The sequence below is a fragment of the Vitis riparia genome, chromosome 17 (genome assembly GCF_004353265.1).
Source record: "Vitis riparia cultivar Riparia Gloire de Montpellier isolate 1030 chromosome 17, EGFV_Vit.rip_1.0, whole genome shotgun sequence".
Taxonomy (NCBI): Eukaryota; Viridiplantae; Streptophyta; class Magnoliopsida; order Vitales; family Vitaceae; genus Vitis; species Vitis riparia.
This window is the reverse complement of record NC_048447.1, coordinates 10,658,473-10,680,788: the sequence shown is the minus strand read 5'-3', so window position 1 is coordinate 10,680,788 and position 22,316 is coordinate 10,658,473. Positions and strand designations below refer to the sequence as shown.

General features: G+C 35.2%; 3 protein-coding genes across 3 annotated transcripts; 2 read left to right on the top strand and 1 right to left on the bottom strand.

The window, feature by feature from the left end:
- Nucleotides 1–2,192: 2,192 nt before the first annotated feature.
- LOC117934431 (U-box domain-containing protein 19-like) lies at nucleotides 2,193–4,459 on the top strand. Its single transcript, XM_034856106.1, has one exon. It carries the CDS (start codon nucleotides 2,226–2,228, stop codon nucleotides 4,263–4,265), a length of 2,040 nt encoding a protein of 679 aa, XP_034711997.1. The 5' UTR covers nucleotides 2,193–2,225; the 3' UTR covers nucleotides 4,266–4,459.
- Nucleotides 4,460–8,641: 4,182 nt separating this feature from the next.
- On the top strand, nucleotides 8,642–12,261 carry LOC117904907 (protein DSS1 HOMOLOG ON CHROMOSOME V-like). Its single transcript, XM_034817718.1, has 3 exons — nucleotides 8,642–8,764; nucleotides 9,023–9,122; nucleotides 11,974–12,261. Exons 1-3 carry the CDS (start codon nucleotides 8,654–8,656, stop codon nucleotides 12,099–12,101), a joined length of 339 nt encoding a protein of 112 aa, XP_034673609.1. The 5' UTR covers nucleotides 8,642–8,653; the 3' UTR covers nucleotides 12,102–12,261.
- A 517-nt stretch (nucleotides 12,262–12,778) lies between these two features.
- On the bottom strand, nucleotides 12,779–14,334 carry LOC117904385 (UDP-glycosyltransferase 90A1-like). Its single transcript, XM_034816971.1, has one exon. The coding sequence runs from the start codon at nucleotides 14,327–14,329 to the stop codon at nucleotides 12,911–12,913; it is 1,419 nt and encodes a 472-aa protein (XP_034672862.1). The 5' UTR covers nucleotides 14,330–14,334; the 3' UTR covers nucleotides 12,779–12,910.
- Nucleotides 14,335–22,316: the final 7,982 nt, after the last annotated feature.

Genomic DNA, 22,316 nt, shown 5'->3' with positions numbered 1-22,316 from the left:
CATTTATGAGCATAACTGTTTCAGAAAAGTGTTTCTGGGAAGTTAGCGCGCATACTTTACTCATCAATATCTAATAATGGTTGTGCATTTAATCAAGGAACTGAAGGGCGATAAATTATAGTTGCAAGCCCGTAAAAGAACCCAAGGTAAGGCATGTTGGTGCATGGCCATCAAGGAATGGCCGGCTAGCCTCTTAGACGACAACCTGTACAAAGGAATGACCGGATGAGTTTTTCGAGCATGTCCTTCTGAAACTTAAGTTAGAGACTGAACACTTGAGTAAGATATGATTTTTTTGGAGATATGACGGTATACCTTTCTTGTTTTTATGAGTGATTATTTATTCTTACTTAATTATAACGTTTTTTTAGATGTCTTAATGATGCTTTTGATTGCGTGTTATTATCTTTAATGCTAATAATAATCAGCTCATAATGACTATTATGTCTTTAAGCCATGAAATTTGGTATTTTAGCCTTATAACAATCGCGTCAATCATGACATTTAATGTCTGTTACAGTTAATGCTTATGTGTGCCGTATCCGATTGGTTTTATGTTCACCTGCTATCTCATGGCCAAATGAACAAAGTCACATGGCTCTTGTGCACTCATGCATTTTGGCAGAAAGGCGATTAGGAGTGGGTTGTGAGCACCCCCACAAGACCAAGGGGTTTTTTGAACTTTGTATGCTCTGTGACTGCTTGAAAACCAAACCTTTGCAGGAATGTATTGACTCAACCTTTATCTTAATATTAGAACATAAATACTAAACAATTACACAAATATGGTTGATCTTCCGAAGAACCCTCGAGAGCAGGACCAATCACAGGCAAACCAACCAAAACAGAGATGGCTAGATCCAAATTCAAAACGACCAAAACCCGTTTCTCGTAGTGCCAGATTGGACCAAAGTTGAGTGCTACACTTATGATAATTTATGTGAATACTTACAAAAAATGAAATAAAGAAGAGACTTCATAGTAACGAAACCTCTCAATTCAGAAATAGTCAGATGAATGAGTCACCATGACACGCATTGCATTATTGTGACGTGTAAGGATTAAGCGCGTGATAGCAGTCACAAATTGGTTGGTCCACGTCCATCTTATGGCTTAGGCTTAGGCCTAAACCATTTTTTATTTATTTTAAATTTAATTGTTTTCTTTTTCCAATCCCATTCCATGATGCATACTTGTATGTAGAGTCAACATTTTCAATCTAATCTCATGTGTACACAAACAAAAATCAGTGGCAGTTAATAGAATGTGTGGCCACCAGGAGGTGATGCAGCTCAAGATTCAAAGATATTTGTTTGGAAGAATCTAGAAATCCATGGCATGGTGGGCAGGGCATACTCCTTTCCCTTTCGTCTATTAAGTGACAGCCTTTTTTGGTCCATTAAATGATGTGTTTACTGTTTACATTTGACCAACTTCTGGCGCTCAATCAACACTAACTGCCTTCAGTGCCTGCCAGATTTTTGCGCACAAAATTAGAAATTAACCACATGCTCTTTATATTAATATATATTTTTAATTATTTATGATATTTAAAAAATATAAATTAAAATAATTAAAAAATATTCTTAGAAAAGGTATTGTTTTTATAATTGGATTTCAAAAATCGTCATCTATTAAAAAGTAATATAATTTTGGATAACATGCTGGAAAAGGTTTTTAGTTCCACGTCATTATGTAACATGTGAATTATCGATTTCTTTTTAATCAATGTGACTTTATGATAATACTTTCACGTGAGATTAATAGTAAATTTGCATATTCCGAACCAATTTTTTAAATCATAGTAAAGACACGTAATTAAATTTATTAATGCACGTAAGTCTTTTTTTTTTTCCAATACTCTGTCGGCTAAGTTGCTTCGATTGCTCTCTGCTTACGCCCACACAGGACTCTTCCCCGTTCTTCAGGGTACGCGTCAACTGAATGCAACTCCACGTGTCCGGTCGGTCAGTGGGAACCACAAATCAGTCTCCATCAAGACCATCCCACCCGTACCTCCGCGGTATCTAGGAAGCAGCGTCACCCAACTGCAGTTTCCCACGTGTCACTGACACGCGTCTTGGGAACTACGCATAATCGTCTGCCACGTGTCCTGCAGATACTCTGAAGAATCCCTTTTCTATATATAGATACTGATCGGTTGAATCTCCTCTATTTTCAGTTCGAAATACAGAGCTCCTGTGTTTTTTCCTATTTCTTCTTCAATGTTTCAAAGTTTTAACCGGTCCAACCGCCGTATTCTCAGTTTTCCGGCGGTTCACCCCTGCGAAAGCATTTCTCCAGTGACCCTTTTAGGCTCTCTCGTCGCTCTCTCCACCAGCATACTGAATTACCAATCAAAATTCTTCCCAACCCAGAAGCGAAATGCGCGGGAAACACTTCGCCAAGTCGGAATTCTGTCAATCTTTTTCGAAGAAATCCAGGACCGCCGGTCGGTTCTGCCGGACTCCGTTGTCCTCTGCTTTTCCGAGCTCCATCTCGCTTTCCAGAAAATCCAGTTCCTGTTGGAAGACTGCAGTCGAGAGGGAGCTCGGCTTTGGATTCTGATGAAGTCTCAATTCGTTGCGACTCAGTTCCGGGTCTTGATTCGGGCGTTTGCGACGGCTCTTGAGGTTTTGCCATTGAATTGCATTGATGTGACGAGTGAAGTGAAGGAGTTGGTTGAACTGGTGGCCAAGCAAGCCAGGAAGGCGAGATTTGACCTCGACGCTAACGACGAATGCGCTGCCAAGGATGTTATATGGATTTTGAATCAATTCGAGAAGATAATTGAGCCGGATATGAGTGTTGTGAAGAGGGTTCTTGATCACCTTGAGATTCGAAGCTGGAGTGAATGTAACAAGGAGATAAGATTTATGGAGGAACTGAGCTTGGAATGTGATGAAAGAGAGGTTACATTATTGAAAAGTTTAATGGGGTTGATGAGCTACTGCAGAGGAGTGATGTTCGAAGAAATAGAGTCTAGCGGCACTGATCAAACGGAGGGGAGGTGCAGCGTGGAGATGCTTAGTTGCTTGAATCCTGAAGATTTTCGATGCCCCATTTCTCTCGAGCTAATGACTGATCCAGTGACGGTATCTACGGGCCAGACTTATGATCGGTCCTCGATTCAGAAATGGCTCAGAGCTGGGAACATCATCTGTCCCAAAACAGGTGAGAAGCTGATCAACAAAGAATTGGTGCCTAATTCTGCTCTCCGAAAGCTTATCCAACAATTCTGTGAAGATCATGGCGTTTCACTAGCAAAAACAGAAACCCAGAATAGTAACACAGAAAGGACCATTTCCGTAAACAGTCCAGCAGCCGCAGAAGCTACAAGATTTCTTTCAAAATTTCTTGCCAGAAGACTAGTATCTGGAACAGGCGAACAGAAAAACAAGGCTGCTTACGAGATTCGTTTGCTTGCAAAATCAAGTGTCTTCAATAGGTGTTGCTTGATCGAGGCCGGCACTGTCCCACCTCTCTTGAATCTCCTCTCTTCCACAGACCCACCCACGCAGGAGAACGCCATTGCAGCTTTACTGAAGCTCTCCAAGCATGTCAAAGGCAAGAAAGTGATCATGGACAGTGGAGGACTGAAGTTGATACTTAAAGTTCTCAAGGCGGGACCCAGGTTAGAGTCCCGGCAGATAGCAGCTGCGACTCTGTTTTATCTAGCTTCAGTGGACAAGTACCGAGCATTGATCGGAGAAACACCGGAGGCAATCCCATCTCTAGTTGAACTGATAAAAACTGGAACAACTATTGGGAAAATGCATGCAGTTGTCGCAATATTTGGACTGCTCCTATGCCGGGAGAATTGCCCCAGAGTGCTCGCAGCTGGAACCGTTCCATTGCTGGTGCATCTTTTAGCTTCTTCAGTGAAGGAAGATCTGGCAACAGACTCATTAGCAGCTCTGGCAAAACTTTCAGAGCATATAGACGGATCACTGGCGATCCTAAAGGCCTCGGGCTTACCTCTAATTACAAGAATTCTGCAATCTTCTCCATCCCGAACAGGAAAAGAGTACTGTGTTTCAATTTTGCTGTCTCTTTGCACCAATGGCAGCATAGAAGTGACTGTTGATTTAGCAAAAGACCCAACACTAATGACTTCCCTATACTCCCTTGTGACTGAAGGCACCTCACATGGCAGCAAGAAGGCCTGCTCGCTCCTCAAAATCATACATAAATTTCGGGAAACAGACTCTTCTGGTTTGAGGAGTTCACGAGTTCCACAAGAAAGGTTCCTTCGCGTCCGGTAGCCACACTGCCACACATTATTTTCTAACATCTCCCCATGTAAATAGATACATACCGGTGTGCTCAAACTCGTCTTTCCAATTTATTTTTGCAGATTGAAGTAAACTGTATTAGCTCAGTTTTTTGAAGAGCTATAGGTGCTTATCCCCTGTTTTTGTGGCAATGAAACAAAGCTTGATGATTTTTTTCCTTCAAAGCCCTCTGCATACTTTTCTCTTTTTGGTCAATTTCTTCTTAAAAATGGTTACAGGTAAGCTTGAAACATTCTATGATCTCAATCCCACTTTAGAATATTGTTAAAATTTGGGTTTGATAAAACATTTATAACCTATTAAGCATATGTTTGATAAAATAATTTAATTTCGCAACTTAAAGTTTAAAATAAATTTTATAAATTAAGGACTTAATATGACTTAACAATTTAAACACAATTTAAATTCTATTATTATATATTAAGAGGTTGTTTTGTAAAACTTAATATTTATTACTTAATGAAATACGTTGCATGTTTGGTAATGAATGCTTTGCTTATTTGGTAAGGCAATTTATTGACTTAATATCACTTAATGATTTAATTTAAGTCTAATTTAAGTCATTAAGTAGATTAAATATGTTTGATAAAATAATTTAATATTATAATGTAAAATAAAAAATGATTTTAAGTATTAAGTAAAAATATTTAACTTACTAAATACTATTAAATTATATTTAAAGTTAAATTAAATTAAATTCTATTTATATTTAAGTGAAAAAACAAACACCACCTAAAAGTATAATTTACAACAATGATACATTCATAATTTATCTTTTATGATAAATATTTTTGTAATCTTGTATATTTATAATACTTTAAATATAAATATTTAACAAATAAATTTATGGCTTAAAATTAGAAAAAAATATAAATATTAGTTAAAATTAGTGAGGGTAAATATGTGGATTGATGATTTAGAATAAAATTTAATTTTATCAAATAACTTTAATATTTAAAAATAAATTATAAGTTATAAGTTGTTAACTTAAAACTTATTACTTAATTTTTACTTCAAGTATTAAGGTTTTTTTTTTTTTAGTAAAGTTAACTACAAATTTATTCTACATAATCAAATTTATACATTTGTCTTCATTAATTTTAATAAATTTGTATTTTCATTTAATCTTAAATAATAAATTTGTTCATTAAATATCCATATTTAGAGACTTTTTGGTAATTATTTTAGGAAGCGCTTCTAACCTTTCTAATACATAAAAGATAAAAAAAATTTAAGTGTTAGAAATGTTATAAATGCTTCCTACAATTACTATCCAACATATTCTTAAAATATTAAATAAGTAATAAATTTTGAGTTGTTAATTTAAAACTTATTATTTAATTTTAACTTTTAAGTATTAAGATTGTTAGGTAAAAGTTAACTTATTACTTGAAGTTGTTTTTTTACTTTAAGTCATACTATTAAGTTATTTTATCAAATATACTTAATTTACTTAATGACTTAAATTAAGTTATTAAGTCACTTTAAGTTATTAAGTTCGTTTACTAAACACCTACAAAATAGTTAACTTATTTTTAATATAAAATATTTTTTATCTTATTTGCCCACATCTAATGAGAAATATTTAATAACCATAACTTCACAATCATGGCTCATTTTTTATAGTTAATATTTTAGGGTTATCTTATATATCTACAATACTTTAAATTTAAATATAAATGTTTAAAAAATAAAATTATTGCTTAAAATTAATAAAAATAAATATTAGTTAAAATTAATGATGATAAAAGTTAATTACACAAAGGTAAATATGTCAATTTGATAATTTAAAATAAATTTGAAGTTAATTTTCCCAAACAACTTTAATATTTAAAGTAAAAATAAATAATAAGTTTTAAGTCTATAACTTAAGAATAATTTAATTTAAAGTCAACTTAAGTCATTAGTATTAAATTTTATCAATATCCACTGAAGTTAACTATTTTAACTTCATACTTAAAATTATTTTTAACTTTAAATTGCGATATTATATTATTTTACCAAACATGCTTAATTTATTTAATAACTTACATTAAGTTATTAAGTCATAGTAAGTCATAGAGTTGATTTACTAAACATCTTCTATGTATTATTAGGTATTACCAAATGCTCTTTAAGAAGACTTTTAATAAATGAACTTATTGACTTATTATGACTTAAAGGATGTTTAGTAAAATTTAATACTTATTTTTTAATATCTTTGATTGACTTAAAGTTAAATTATTAATGTTAAGTTGTTAATTTAAAACTTATTACTTGATTTTCATTTTAGGTGTTAAAGTTGTTTTATAAAATTAATTTAAAATTTATTCTAAATTTTCAAATTGATATATTTACTTTTATTATTTTTAACTAATATTTACTCTTTTTTTTTTAATCTTAAACAATAAACTTATTTGTTAAACATCTGTATTTAAAGTACTAGAAATGCATAAGATAATAATAAAATATTTATTATTAAAAAATGAGTTGTGAATGTGGAATTATACTTGTGAAATATACTCTCACTAAATATGAATAAGTTAGACAAATAAGATTTGGAATTAAAAATAAATTAACTATATTGACTTAACACTTAAAGTTATTTTTGATTTTGAAGTTATGATATTAAGTCATTTTAATCAAATATGCTTAATCAACTTAATGACTTAAATTAAGTTATTAAATCATATTAAGCCATTAAAATTGATTTACCAAACACTCTCTTATTATGCTTAATAATTTAAATTGAATCACTAAGTTAAAAAGTTAATTTATCAAATGTTCTCTTTATACCTTCATTTAAGTCATTAAATAATTAAACATACTTGATAAAATAACTTAATGTTATGACTTAAAGTTAAAAAGAACCTAAAGTAATAAATCAAAAGAATTAAATTATTCTTAATCCTAATTATCGTTTGTATAATTTACTCATATCAAATAAGAGTCTTTTTTTTTTTTTTTTTTGGCACACATGTAGGCTATTGGGGGGCTCATTACTTCAATTGAGATAATGAAAAATCATTTCATCTTTTTAGTTGAAACTTTAGTCGGTGCTCATAAAAATGATAGCGAAAAAAATTATTCACATTACAAAAAATAACAAATTGAAAAAGATTAATTTTCACCATTCATCATGTTTTTTTATTATCTTACTTTAAGATTTAAGGTAGTCATTTTGGTAGACAGAGACAGAATTGTTAAACCCAATGTTCCTTTCAAAAGGGCATAATTGAAGTGTAGTGTTGAATTCAATTTATTTTTAATTAGGCCTTGCTCTAACTTTTTAGGGGTTATTACTTCGTTGGTAGCTCAACACATGTATTCTTTACGGGCTTATGCATTCATAGTACAAGACTTTACAAGAGATAAGTAAAGAAACCTATAATAAACACAAGGATAAATATAATGACAATAATTGTTGGTGCACAATCCAAAAAAATGTGCCCGTCTAAGCTCAAGAGATAGATGGAATGGTCATCGTGTCTTTTACCTAGACTACTCGATAAGTAGGCAGATATGTTTCTTGTATAAAAGGATGTATGTCTGGATGGGTTGTCCAAGGACACTCCTCCAAAGCTTAAGTAGAGAGTTGGTTTGAACAAGTAAAGGTTTTTTTTTTTTAGAAAGAAAGCAACATACCTTTCTTGGATTGTACATGACTATTTATCCTTATTCATGTGTAATATCATTGCAGATATCTTAACAACACCTTAATTGTGTTTGATTGTGTATTATTATGACATTAATTGTTAGGACATAATGATCGTATTGCATTGATAAGCCGTAAATAATGGAATTTATCATAGTAATAGTTACATCAATTATGGAAAGTGCCTGGTGCACAATCAACGCTTGAAGGTGAGTAAATGTGTGGAGGTTAGTTAGATGTCATTCTCACTGTCTCCGTTTAGGAGTGTTTGTCTTCCTTCTAAATATAGATGGATTATCCATTCGACCTTAAACCCTTCTTCTAGATGACTAACCAGGTGGACGGATGAGGGAACGACCTTATAGTGAGGGACCCACAATAATGATATTTTGTTCGACGAGATCATGTTTCAACTTCTTGGCTAAAATCCTTATCATGCCCCACAACATAGATTGATGATTTCTTCACGTAATTAGGTTTGTCCTTTGATGTAACAAAATCGATCCGAAGCCATCACCTTTGTTAGCACCTCAGCTACATGTTCCATGGATGCAACAAAAGAAAGGACTCGTATTCATATTCTAATTTGTTAAATGGAGCGGGATCTTTGTGCTTCAATGCGTGAAGTATAAATTAAATGTAAATAGAAGGAATTAAATTTTTATTCAGTATTACATTTATTTTTCAACAAAACGACGTCGTTATACTGAAAATTTCCCAACATATGCACGCTCACTGGGAAGGTCCAGATTATTCTAGGAAAGCGATTCTTGACGTCCCCAGTAGTTACGAGTCCGTCCTCCGTTTGGCGGCTGAGAAAACAAGCCCGAGGAAGGTACGAGAATTTCCGTTATTTGTATTATATTATTGTTGGATTGGCTCAAGTAGAAAAAAAAAAAAAAAACAAAAAGCCCTTAGCTAAATAATCTCACTAGGTACTGTTAGGTTTTTGTTTTCTTGATTTCTGTCTTTTTCTTCTCTCTGCCAAAAAATGGAGCACTAAACTCAATTTATGCGAATTTTTTTTCTTGTAAATTTTCTTGTTCTGGAGTAGTAGCTCATTGGCGCTTCACTGGTTTGAGAATAACTGCAGGTTTTGGTGAGGTTCGAAATGGCAACGGAACCTAAGGCAGCGGCTGAGAATGTGAAAATTGACCTATTCGAAGATGATGATGAGTTTGAAATCAATGAAGGTGTGCAACACATTTATTCAATTTCAGTTTTGATTTGCGATTTATGATTGATTCGCGGTTAATTTTTTAATCCTAACTTACGACTTAGGTAAATTTGTTTTGACAATGTGCTTGTGCACTGTTGGTCTAGGGTTGAGATCTTTTCTTTAGGGAGAAAATGCAATTGGTTTTGTTGATTGGGAAGTTGTTTTGATCAGTTGGAATTGTGATTGACTGCCAGTATCCCATCAATGTTCAAATATATGAGTTTGCTAATTGGAATTATAGCTTCTTGGTTCCTGATAGATTGAAATCAGTTCAATTGGCCTGATACTATAAGATATTTATATTACTAGATCAATTGGTGGGGAAAATCCTCTGCTGTTTTCTATGACTAGATCAATTGGTGTGAGGGTCATCAAAGGTCAAATTTTATCCATTGTTAAACTAATCCTTTGCTTCTTTGAGATTGCATCTATCAGTTTTGATATGAACTTATGGATTTTCAAATCCAAGAATAACATTTAGAGTTGGCTTTTAAGTGGATACTACAAAATTCTGATCATTTTATTTTATTTTTTTGGTTAAGGTGATTGATCATTTTGCACATTTTATTCTTCATGGTTTGATTCTAAGTGCTTAGAAATCACAACTTTTTATCAAATTTTGGAAGGCAATAAGAAAAAAAAATTGAGTCTAAAATCTTATATTAATCTCTAAAGCCTATAAAATTGTTGAAGTTTTTGTTTGAGGGTAATACTTTTGACATGTTTTCTATATGGGCGAATCCCTTTCAACTCTTTCTAACACTGGTATTGAGAAACAACTGGGGGTGTTGTTTATGAGGAAATTTCAATATCATCGAGATGTAATTCATCCCATTGAATTTACATTACAGGCGAAAGATTTATCATCTCTATGGTACAAATAACTCGTACAACGGATTAGCAATCCTCCACTTTAGTCCAATTAGCCATCTCCAGAAATTGTACATGCATAGAAATTCAGTAAATTGCTGGTATCTTAGCTATTCATAATTAATATGAATATATAAAAAAACCCGCATCATTAGCTTGGAAGGCTAGGGGTTATAGTCGACGTCGATTCATTTTATTTTTAACGTCTCTAATTCAAAACCGAACATGAAACTTTGGTTTCATTCGGCTCCTTTATGGAGGATGGATAAATTTCCAGATTTAATGCACTGGGATGGAAGTATTTGAACCTCTGAATAGCGGGACCAAAACCCGTTGCCTTATCACTTGGCCACTCCTTGAGAAGGTTCTACCCCGTGGAAACGCTCTTTAATGGAACTTTAGCTCTCGCTGGTCGTGACCAAGCTATTTTATGCTCGTCACATAATATGACTATAGGGTTAGGTTTTTCCTTTTTTACCTATTTTTAGTTCATGTTATTTTTTTCCCTATCGGTACCTTGTGATTTATTGTAATTTCCTGTTACTATTTTCAATTTGCATTCATGTGTTTGTTTCTCTAATAATCTTTAATTTGAACATTGTGTTCGCTATTTATTCTTTTCGGAATCTTTGTCATGGATTTGGAGTAGTCATTAGAAACTAATCTGTAAATCAGATAAATGTTCGGATATTATGTGAGGCTTGTTACTATGTCATTATATATCTGCAAAGTTTATATTTATTTCTTAAATTATTTTGTCCATTCTCTTTGCAATATGAATGACCTTTTCAGTTCACAAGTCTGAACCTTAATTGGTAATCTAAATTCTGATGTTGCCAAGTCCACAATGAGATTCACTCTCAAGAGTGGGAAGCTTTCCCTCTCAAGAATATAAACATTTCTAAATTATAAACACCTATGATGGGTGTCACCAATTAAGTTAAGAGGCTGGCCATGACAAGGAGTGAGCCCTATGTAGAACTCAAGTAGAATAATCATTTTAATCAATTTCTTTTGAATTCCCATTATCCTGGAATTGTTCTTATCGGTCTACTATGTTCATGTAGAATAGTTAGGTGGCCAAATTCTCACCCTGTGCTCAAGGTACCTGAATATCATCCTAACTTCTTTTGTGGTGCTCTCATCTTCTTGGACCTGAGTATTTAAATTTGTTCCATATACTAAAGCTTGGACAAGGAGTGAGCTACTTGTAAAACCCAAGAAGAATAATAATTTTAATCAATTTCTTTTCAATTCTCATTGTCCTGAAATTGTTCTTGTCAGTTTACTAAGTTCACGAAGAATAGTGAGGTGGCCAAGTTCTCACCTTGTGCTGAAGCTTGTGCTTCCACAGTTTGAAAATTATTATTGGGAGGATGGACCTTGATTGTCATATGTCATAATGTATGCTTAAATGGATGGGGAAGCTCTCTACTATATTCTTTGACCAACCCACAGCTGCCACTCTTTTAGCCATGAAAGCTTTTGGGGCATCAATCCCAGGGGAGGGAGCTTCCTACTGAAATCTTCAACTAATCCACATCTACCTCTCCTCCCACTCTTCGAGTGATGAAATCTTTTGAGGGCATCAATCAAACTGCTGATTTTGAGCGTGAAATATTTTGGGGGCATCCCTCTACCCTAGATCACTTAAATACTAGGGAGACTTGAACTCAGGACCTTTGGTGCATTGCAGGAGGGTACTGCAGCTGAGCTAGACCCCAAGGGTGTCATGAAAACATTTTTCTTCCTAGTACTTGCTTTGCTTTATTATTGGAGTCAGTATTTATGTGTACCAAAAGATAATGAGGGAATTCATATTTTGCATATTTGACCGCATGCCTGAAAAAACTGGATTGTATTTCTTGGTGTTATGTATTTTTGCTGGTTAATTTGTAGGAGCAGCAAGTGTCTCTGTTTTACCCTGTTGTTTTAATAATATAATTGAATGGCAGAGTGGGAGGATAGGGCTGAAGAAAAAGTAGCAGAGCAATGGGAAGATGATTGGGACGATGATGATGTCCATGATGATTTTTCTCAGCAGCTAAGGAAGGAACTGGAGAATAACATCAAGAAAAGCTGATTTCAATGATTTCGAAATTTGTTTTCTGTGGTCTCAGTTGAATATTGACCGATTGCTGTTTAAGACGAGAAATTCAGAGTCAATGATTCTAAGGCTATGTTTGCCTCGAAAATATTCAGAAAAGAGTGAAAGAGAAATAAAATTTTCTATGTTTGATTCATCATAAAAAAGAAAAAGGAAAAAAAGAAATATATGATAAAAAATAAATAAAATGAGTTTGAATAAGTATGTAAAATTAATTTATTAATTTTAAATTGATATATTTATTTTATTTTAATTTTTGGGCAAAGGGATTGCGATTCTCTAGGAGGGGATAGGGATAGGGAGTGGGAAATAGGAAATTAACTCCCCAAGGAACAAAATCCGTGTGCCTGCGTATGTTGGAAAAGGAAAGAGTTTTAAAAGAAAGAGAAATGAGAATTGTGAACTTTGATTTCTCTTTTCTTTCGTTCATTTGTTTCTGGAGAACCATACGTGACGTCCCTAATAACGTTGAACATGACTTTCCTTCTTTTGGTTTTTCTCATTATAATAATCTTTCTTACCTTTTTAAAACATGTTATTGTCGGTGTTGCCACGAATTACGCTGACCATTTGAACACAGACTTGGCTGTCTTCTGTTCAAAATCAAGACTTTCTTTTGCCATTTTCGTAAATTTATTCCATTGAGATCCATAGACAAAAAGAAAAAGCTGAGATAACTAAATTTAATTCTGGGCGGACGATCATAGTACATGATATATAGATGATGAGGTATGCAATTAGAAGACTTCACATAAAAACGGAAGAAGAAAATCCAAGGAAAGGGATTAAGCTGGTGAAGGGAGTAAATTCAGTTTCTTATTACACACCTCATCAATGAAAAGGTCTAAGGTGCGGGAAGAGGGACCGCCATCCCCCATGGCAGCTCTTGCAGCTTCTCCCACCTCCTTCACCTTCTTCCTCACCTCCTTCCCTTTCTCCCCACTCTCCATCAACTCTCTTACCATCCTCTCCACATCCTTGGACTCCACAAACCCTCGCACGGAGCCGTTGCTGGCCAGGATTCTTAGTCCTACGCCCAACTCGTCCACCACCATCCTCGCATTCAGGTGCTGCTCTGCCATTAGAGGCAAAGCCAAGATGGGCACACTCGCACACACACTCTCCATCACTGAGTTCCACCCACAGTGACTCATAAACCCCTTCACGCTCTGGTGTGCCAGTAGCTCCCTTTGGTCCACCCATTCTTTCACTATCAGTGCTCTCTTTTTCAGCCTCTCTTCAAACCCTTTTACAAACTCGTGTTTCTCCTGTACTTTTGAACTCAAAACCCACAAAAATGCCACCTCTGATCTTTCCAAGCCCATCGCAATTTCATGCAATTGCTCAGGTGCCATCTCCGCCTGAGATCCGAAGGCCACGTACAGCACCGACTTCCCTTGAGCCAACTTCTCGTCCAGCCACTGCACCCACGTCGGCTTTTGTAGGGTCTGGATTCTTGGTGGCTCCGCCAGGCAGAGTGGTCCGACGCACCAAGCTCTAGGTCCAATCTTCTGGTTCCAGTAATCGTTGAACCTTGGTTCCAGATCGTAGAAGCTGTTGACCAGCATGCCATGACTCTTAAATGCAGCCGCGCCTGTTTCCGCCACGAAGTCGAAATGTGCACCCTTGGGTTCAAGTTCACTGAAGGGCGGCTCAAAGTCGTTGGTTGTGAGCTTCACCCAAGGGAGCCCCGGAACAGAGAAGACCTCGTCGACCGAATTCACCATCGCATGTGGCTTTTCTCGAAGCATGATTGAAGACAAGGTCATAGCATAGTTGCTCATACCATAAAAAAGAACTCTAGGAATTCCTAGTTTGTCCGCGGACTGCTGAGTCCAGCCTAGAAACCCATCCGAGATGATGCAGTGAACAGTGGGGAGGGACGCGATTACCTGTTCGAAGTGGGGTTGGATGAGCTTGGTGGCGGTGACAAAGGGAATAAAGAAAGACATGGAGGGCAGTTTATCAGTGCTTTCGATCCCAGGAGGAACACCAGGGATGTTCACCGGGAAGGGGAGATCAACAACGGAGATGGTAGTGTCAAGGAGAGAGGAACGGATTGAAGGAGAGTTAGCGGGAGTGGTGAGGACAGTGACGGAGAGGAGGCGGCGGTGGAGGAGACGAGCAAGGTGGAGGATGGGGATGGTGTGGCCTCGTGACATGAAAGGAAATAGGACGAAGTGTCTAGGCGAAACGGTTCCCATCCTTTAATTCCCTCCGAGGCTGTGGTTGGAGAATGCCTGCTTCAGAACTCCATTTATCTACCTCCATACAGCTCATAAAGCAATTTAGTATTTTTTTTATTTTTTATTTATTTTTTATAGTTTGGTCAATATTTCTTCAATTCAAGATATTTAATTATATTTAATATATAAAAAGAATAATTTATTTTTTTTTAAAATTTCTTTATTTATATAATTTTATTTTTTAAAAAATATACCTTCTTGGGTGGGGTTTATTCTAATTATAATATTTTACAATTTTGGAAATTACCTTATTCTCGGAAATATGAATAAAAAAAAAATGCAATAAAGTTACTTTATTCTCAATTATTATCTTGGTATATGGACATGGGATATTAAAGAAGAAAAACTTTTTTTTTTTTTTTAAATATTCTTCTAAAGGTTAACCTATATAGATATGAATTGCTTCTCCATAATAATATTAAAAATTGTTGTTATAATTTTTAAATATTTATAAAAAGATATTAACAATTGAATAGTTTCATATTTTATGTCCAAGTTTTATTGGATCATATTATATGCAACGTTCATTTAATTCATTTATTTCTTTCTGTGTCTTGGGGTGGGACGATTTATTGTTAATCATGGATTTAAAATTCGGATGTCACCCAGTCAACATCTTAGTATTTTCTAATATTAAGATAGCAATGTCAACTTAGTGACTTCTTTAGACGGCCAAGGTATCGACAAAGCAGGCCGCCGATGTTGATGGAGACTTTCTTTCTTGTGGGACATTTTCAGGACACTAATCACATTTATCTTTTTGTCATCGAGTTCAAAAAGTGGGAGACAATCCTGTGTACAATTCCAACTCTGTCTTTTTTAAGTTTACGTGTAAATGATAAGAAAAATTCCCATGTACATTTTCTATAGAAAGAAAATGTGAAAAAAGTTTGTACTAATTATAAAAACTTTATTCTAACACATACTAAACTCTTAATAAAATTAAGATTTCAAATCCTATGTCGGCTTCCTTAAACTACGCTCTTTAAATTGACCTTGATTGGTTCTATAAAGATATTAAGATATTTTGTAATTTAATTTGGGTAATTTTTTTATTTTTTTAGAAACTCATGATATATTTAAATGGAAAGATATTTGATGCATTCATATTGTTTGAGTAGACTAATGGTAGTAGTCGTATTATTTTGATGATAAAGAAAAAACTCTCGAATCATGGATAAATGTAAAACCTAAAGTAATTTTTTATTTCTTTAGATTGCTTACCCAATTACTAAATGTTAGCATGTAAAAACTATAAATCCTATACAGAACATAAGAATTCTTCTAGGCTAGCTTATTTTAAAATGATAGCCAAAAAAAAAAAAAGAAGAGGAAAGGTACCTAAAACATTTTGATAAATGCTTTTAAAGGAGTAGAAAAGGTGAAGAAAATTTGACTATAAATTTTAAGAGGTCAATTTGAGTTTCTTCAAATAGAGAAAATGGAAAGAGTTTTGAGCATATTTTAAGGACATTAACTTTTAAGAATTTTATTCATAACTTGGAGATTTGAAATGTTTTAATCATTAGATTTCGTCTAATTGATAAAAACTAACGTTCACAAAAAAAATAATGGGAAACTTCTTCCATTTTTTCAATACAAGAAAACTCAAATTGTTTTCTTAAAGTTGTAGCTTGAATCTTCCTTATTTATTTATTTTTTTTACTTCTTTGTAAGTGTTTATTAGGATCTCTATTACACCTCTTTTACTCCTTTGTAAGAGTTTTCATTAGGATCTTTAATGCACCTTTTATGTGGTTGAGTTTGTAATCTTCTCAAAAGTAGGTAGTTCTAGCGATTGATAGATGTAAAAATAAGCCTTTATTTATTTATTTTTTCTATAATTCACCAAATTGTTTATGTGTTCTTGTGTCACCTCTGGTTCATCATATTGAGAGATAAAAGAGAAAAATTATCTTTGATTTATGTATAACTTGTGTAATATATACAAGTTATAGAACAAAATAAAAAAATAAAATCAAGTTACAAAATAATGGAGTAAGGAAATAAAATCAAATATTCTAATAAAATTGTGAGCTAAGTCTAAGTTGTATAATGCATTCCAAAAATATGCAAACAATCATAGTTGTCAAGGGAATGAATTCACTTATTGATTATGTCAAATGGTGGGAAGATGTTCTTTCATTTTTATGTCCCCACAAGATTGGGGTTTTGTTGATAACACCAAGCTTGGAATGTGGCACAAGTTAAAGGCTTTGTAAGTGAATCAATGAGTTGATCAGAGGCGTGAACATGGGCAACACATAACTCTTTCTTGGCAACCTGATCTCTAATAAAGTGAAAATTTATTATGATATGCTTCATTCTAGAGTGACAAATAGGATTTGCACAAATGTAGGTAGCACTTATACTATCACAATAGATGATTGAAGGCATTATTAATGAGTATTGAAGCTCGCAAAATAGGTTGTGCACCTAATTCAGTTCAATAACAGTAGATGCATCTAACTTGTATTTAGCTTCTATTAATGATCGATTAATGATTTGTTGTTCTTTTGAATTTTAACTAATAGGATTGGAGCCAAGGAAAACAATGTAAGTAGAAGTTAAGGTTCTATGATTCGGGTTCTAAGCACATCTGAGAATGCATGCAAATCGAGTGGAAGTAGAATAATGATGAATGAGTAAGCCATGAAGAAGTGTATTTTTAAGATATCTAAGAACCTTAATGCTCTTTGTTGTATCTTTGTTCAGAATGGTTTCTAGGACTGATCGATCAATGGCTCAGAAGAGATAATTTTTAACTTTCAAATCCTTCAGTTTTGCATCTTCAATCATCTTTTTTTGTCCTTCAGTGAGTTCTGCCCCTGTTTCTACTGTAGGGATCCCTTGTTCTATCAGGTTCCAATATTCCTTCGAGCAGAAAATTCTCTATAAGCATACACCAGTGATCATAGTGTGCATCAAGTTTTGGAATTGTTGGTTGCACAAAGTTACTTTCAGTTGCCATCCTGACTGCTACACTCTTAGAAGACTATTGCTTCTTAGGTATTGATCAGGCCCAATGATTGCTGGTATCTGCTCCTTCTGCTCTGATACCAAATGTTAATAAATTTTGTTATTGAATAAGAAACTTACTGACTTATAGATAGCCTTACAAGATAACTCAAATAGAATTAAAAGTAATCCAGGTAACGGTCCTCGTGGTTTATAACTAAAGAATAGATCAACCTAAACAACACATCCCTTATCAATAGGAAATACTAACAAATCACTAACAAACTACCTAAAACGAATACTTTAACATCTCCATCACTAAGTTCCACCCACAGTGACTAAGAAACCCCTTGACGCTCTGGTGTGCCAGTAACTCCCTTTGGTCCACCCATTCTATCACTATCAGTGCTCTCTTTTTCAGCCTCTCTTCAAACCCTTTTACAAATATGTGTTTGTCCAACACTTTTGATCTCGAAACCCCTAAAATTCCACGTCTGATCTTTTCAAGCCCATCACAATTTCATGCAACTGCTCAAGTGCCATCTCCGCTTGAGATCCGAAGGCCATGTACAACACCGACTTCCATTGAGCCGACTTCTCATCCAACCACTGCACTCACGTCGGCTTTTATAGGGTCTGGACTCTTGGTGGCTCTGCTAGGCAGAGTGGTCTGATGCACCAAGCTTTAGGTCTAATATTTTGGTTTCGGTAATCGTTGAACCTTGGTTCTAGCTCGTAGAAGCCGTTGACCAGTATGCCATGACTCTTAAACGCAGTTGCGCTTGTTTCCACCACTAAGTCGAAGAGTGCACCTTTGGGTTCAAGTTCACTGAGGGGCCGCTCAAAGTCGTTGGTTGTGAGCTTCACCCAAGGGAGCCTCAGAACAGAGAAGACCTCGTCAACCGAACTCACCATCGCATGTGGCTTTTCTCGATGCATTATTGAAGACAAGGTCAAAGCATAGTTGCTCTTACCATAAAAAAGGAGTCTAGGAATTCCTAGTTTGTCCACAGACTGCTGAGTCCAGCCTAGAAACCCATCCCAGATGATGTAGTGAACAATCGGGAGATACTCGATTACCTATTTGAAGTGGGGTTGGATGAGCTTGGTGGCGTTGACAAAGGGAACAAAGAAATACATGGAAGGTAGTTTATCAGTGCTTTCGATCCCAGGAGGAACACTAGGGATGTTCACCGAGAAGGGGAGATCAACAACGGAGATGGTGGTGTCAAGGAGAGAGGAACAGATTGAAGGAGAGTTAGCGGGAGTAGTAAGGACAGTGATGTGACATACCACATTGGATAGAGGAGAAAGTTTTTGACGCTATATATGTAGAGGCTTCTCTTAACCAAGTAAACGTGTTTTAAGGCCGTGAGGACCCCTTTGGGCCAAAAGTGGACAATATCTACATAGTTGGGTGCAGGTCGTTATAAATGACATTAAAGTTTATCCCCGACCCTGGTGTGGGGGTTTGTTTAACCCTGTAAGGGGTATTTGTCTGTTTGGCCCCACAATCCTATGGGATACAACGAGGACGTTGTGTTTACATGAGGGGTGTTTGTGACATCCCACATTAGATAGGGGAAAAAGTTCCTGACGCTATATATGTAGAGACTCATTTTAACCAAGTATATGCATTTTAATGCCGTGAGGGCCCCTTTGGGCCCAAAGCAGACAATATCTACATGGTTGGGTGCGGGTCGTTATAGTGACAGAGAGGAGGCGGTGGTGGAGGATGGGGATGGTTTGGCCTTGTTACATGAAAGGAAACATGACAAAGTGTCTAGGAAAAACGGTTTCCATCCTTTGATTCCCTCCGAGGCTGTGGTTGGAGAATGCCGAACTCCATTTATCTACCTCCATAGAGTTCTGATCAAGCAATTTATATATATATATATATATATATATATATATATATATATATTGGTCAATATTTCTCCAATTGAAGATATATATTAGATTGGATGGTGAGGTAGATGAAGGAAAGAGTTCATTTACTTGAGATTGAGAGCCATCACTAGAGAGCACATAGATGAGGTTGGTGCATGAATGTTTCTCATACTAGATGGTTGCATAATTCCTTGGTCTACTAAGGAAGCAGGCGAGGATTAGGATGTTGATGTTAACAAAAAAGGGATGGAAATGACATGTTTACAAGAGAATTGAAGGAAGAAGGAGTTGATGAAGGATTTAGAGTAGAAGTCCCTTGATTTAAGGGAAGTGAGGAATGTGTCGAAGGGTTCATGCCTAACCAATCAATGTACCCATTTTTAGTTACCCTTAATTCTTGGACTTGATTTTTTTAAAAAGGAAACTTACTCTCAACAAACACTACATGTTTGGATGTGAAAACCTTTATGGTGTGAAAATTAAGGCAATGATAAGTATTAGGAACAATGGAATAGCCAATGAAAACACATGGTCGTGACTTGGGGTCTAGCTTATGAGTTGTGTAGGGTTTTAGCCATAAATAACACAATGAACCAAAAATCCTAAACTTAAGATAATTAAGATTAGTAGAAAACAACTTGGAAAATAGGGATTAGTGTTGGAGGATTGGAATTGGGAAATAGTTGATAAGGTAAACTACAATAAAAAAAAAAGGTAGAAGACCAATAACTAAGAGGAATAAGGGCTTAATGCAACAGTATGAGATCAATTTTGATAATGCACTAATGTCTACGTTCAACCATCCCAACAAGTTGTGGAGTATGAAGTGGTGAGGTGAAATGTTGAATACAATAATCAACTAAAAGGGAATGAAAAGCTTGATAGTCAACCACTCTATCAAAATAAATTGTATAATTAAAAAAAAAAAAAGCTCAACCAATTTTTTAAAATTGTCAATCTTCAAATTGATAAATTGTAGTTTTTTCATTCATTTTTTCATTCGTTCATGTACAGAGTATATATAGAGGGTAATCACCATTCTAAGAATGAGAAAGAATGATACAAGGAAATAATGATATAAGGAAATAACAACTAATATCCTAATATCTCAACTTTCCTAATATCTCAATATTCCTAATATCTTAATATTCCTAGTATCTCAATATTCCTAATATCTCAATATTCATAATATCTCAACTTTCCTAATATCTAAACATTCCTAATATCTCAACACTAAATGATATAAGGAAATAATGATATAAGGAAAGCATTCCTAATATCTCAACACTCCCCTCAAGTTGGTGCATAGATGTCACACATGCCCAACTTGTCTAAAAATTTTGAGAACACTTGACTTGAGACAGCTTTGGTAAGGATATCGGCCAATTGATCTTCTGATCGAATCTTAGGCAATTCCACAATCTTATCATCCAACTTTTCCTTAATGAAGAATCTATCCACCTCGACATGCTTTGTACGATCATGTTGTACTGGATTATGAGCAATATCACATGCGGTTTTATTGTCACAAAACAATCGGATTGGTTGCCTAGATAGGTAACCTAAATCCTGTAAGAGGAGTCTTAGCCATAATGCCTCACAAAGTCCTAGAGCCATACCTCTAAATTCCACTTCTGCACTTGAACGAGCGACGACATTCTGTTTCTTACTTTTCCATGTCACAAGATTACCACCTACAAAGGTAAAGTAACCAGATGTAGATCGCCTATCATCCACTGCACCAGCCCAATCAGCATCAGTATATACTTCTATATTCTGATGATCAACATTTTTTGCGAATAAAATTCCCTTCCCAGGAGCATTCTTCAAATACCTCAAAATACGCATGATTGCATTCATATGTTGTTCTCCAGGATTATGCATGTATTGACTCACTACACTCAATGCATAAGCAAGATCTGGTCTTGTATGAGCTAAGTACATTAATCTCCCCACAAGTCTTTGGTATCTTCCTTATCGGTTGATACTTGATTAGGCTCAACACACAATTTCAGACCTTCTTCTATTGGTGTATTAATAGGTTGACATCCCGACATTCCAGTCTCCTGTAAAAGATCTAAGGCATACTTTCTTTGAGACATAAAAATTCCTTCACTTGATCGAGAAACTTCAATCCCAAGAAAGTATTTCAGAGGACCTAGATCTTTCATTTCGAATTCTCTAGATAGATAATTTTGTAGAGCTTTTCTTTCTTCAGGATCATTTCCTGTAACTACCATGTCATCCACATATACGATGAGTGCCGTAATCTTACCATGTTGTTTTTTTAGGAACAAAGTGTGATCTGAATTACTTTGACGATAGCCAAAAGCTCTCATTGACTTTGTGAACCTTCCAAACCATGCTCTCGGGGATTGCTTCAACCCATACAATGACTTCTTCAATTTGCACACCTTCTAACATTGCTTTTCTGACACCATGCGTCCTGGTGGAAGATACATATATACTTCTTCAGATAACTCGCCATGCAAAAAGGCATTTTTCACATCAAATTGTTGTAATGGCCAATCTAGGTTTGCAGCTAAAGACAGTAATACTCGAATTGTGTTGATCTTAGCTACAGGTGCAAATGTCTCTGTGTAGTCAATTCCATAAGTTTGAGTGTACCCTTTTGCTACCAGTCTTGCTTTAAATCGTTCAATACTACCATCTGCCTTGTACTTCACAGTATAGATCCAATGACACCCAACTGGCTTCTTTCCTGGTGGACATTCTACGAGTTCCCATGTTTCATTCTTCTGCAATGATTTCATCTCTTCATTCATGGCTGCTTTCCACCTTGGATCAGCTAAGGCTTCCTGCACACTGTTAGGAATAGCTACAGTAGATAATTGATTTACAAATGACTTATTTGATTCAGACAAACGATGGGTAGACACATAGTTGCTCATGGGTTATTTGACTTTAGTAGACAATTCAGGTTCATATGTGGGTTTAGGAATACCTCTATTATGACGATGTGGTAACCGTTTCATGAATGGATCAGGCTCCAAATTAAGAACACCCTCAACAGACGACGATTGGTTTGGTATTTCAATGAAGACATCTTCGGACCCAAATTGTTGACCACTCATAT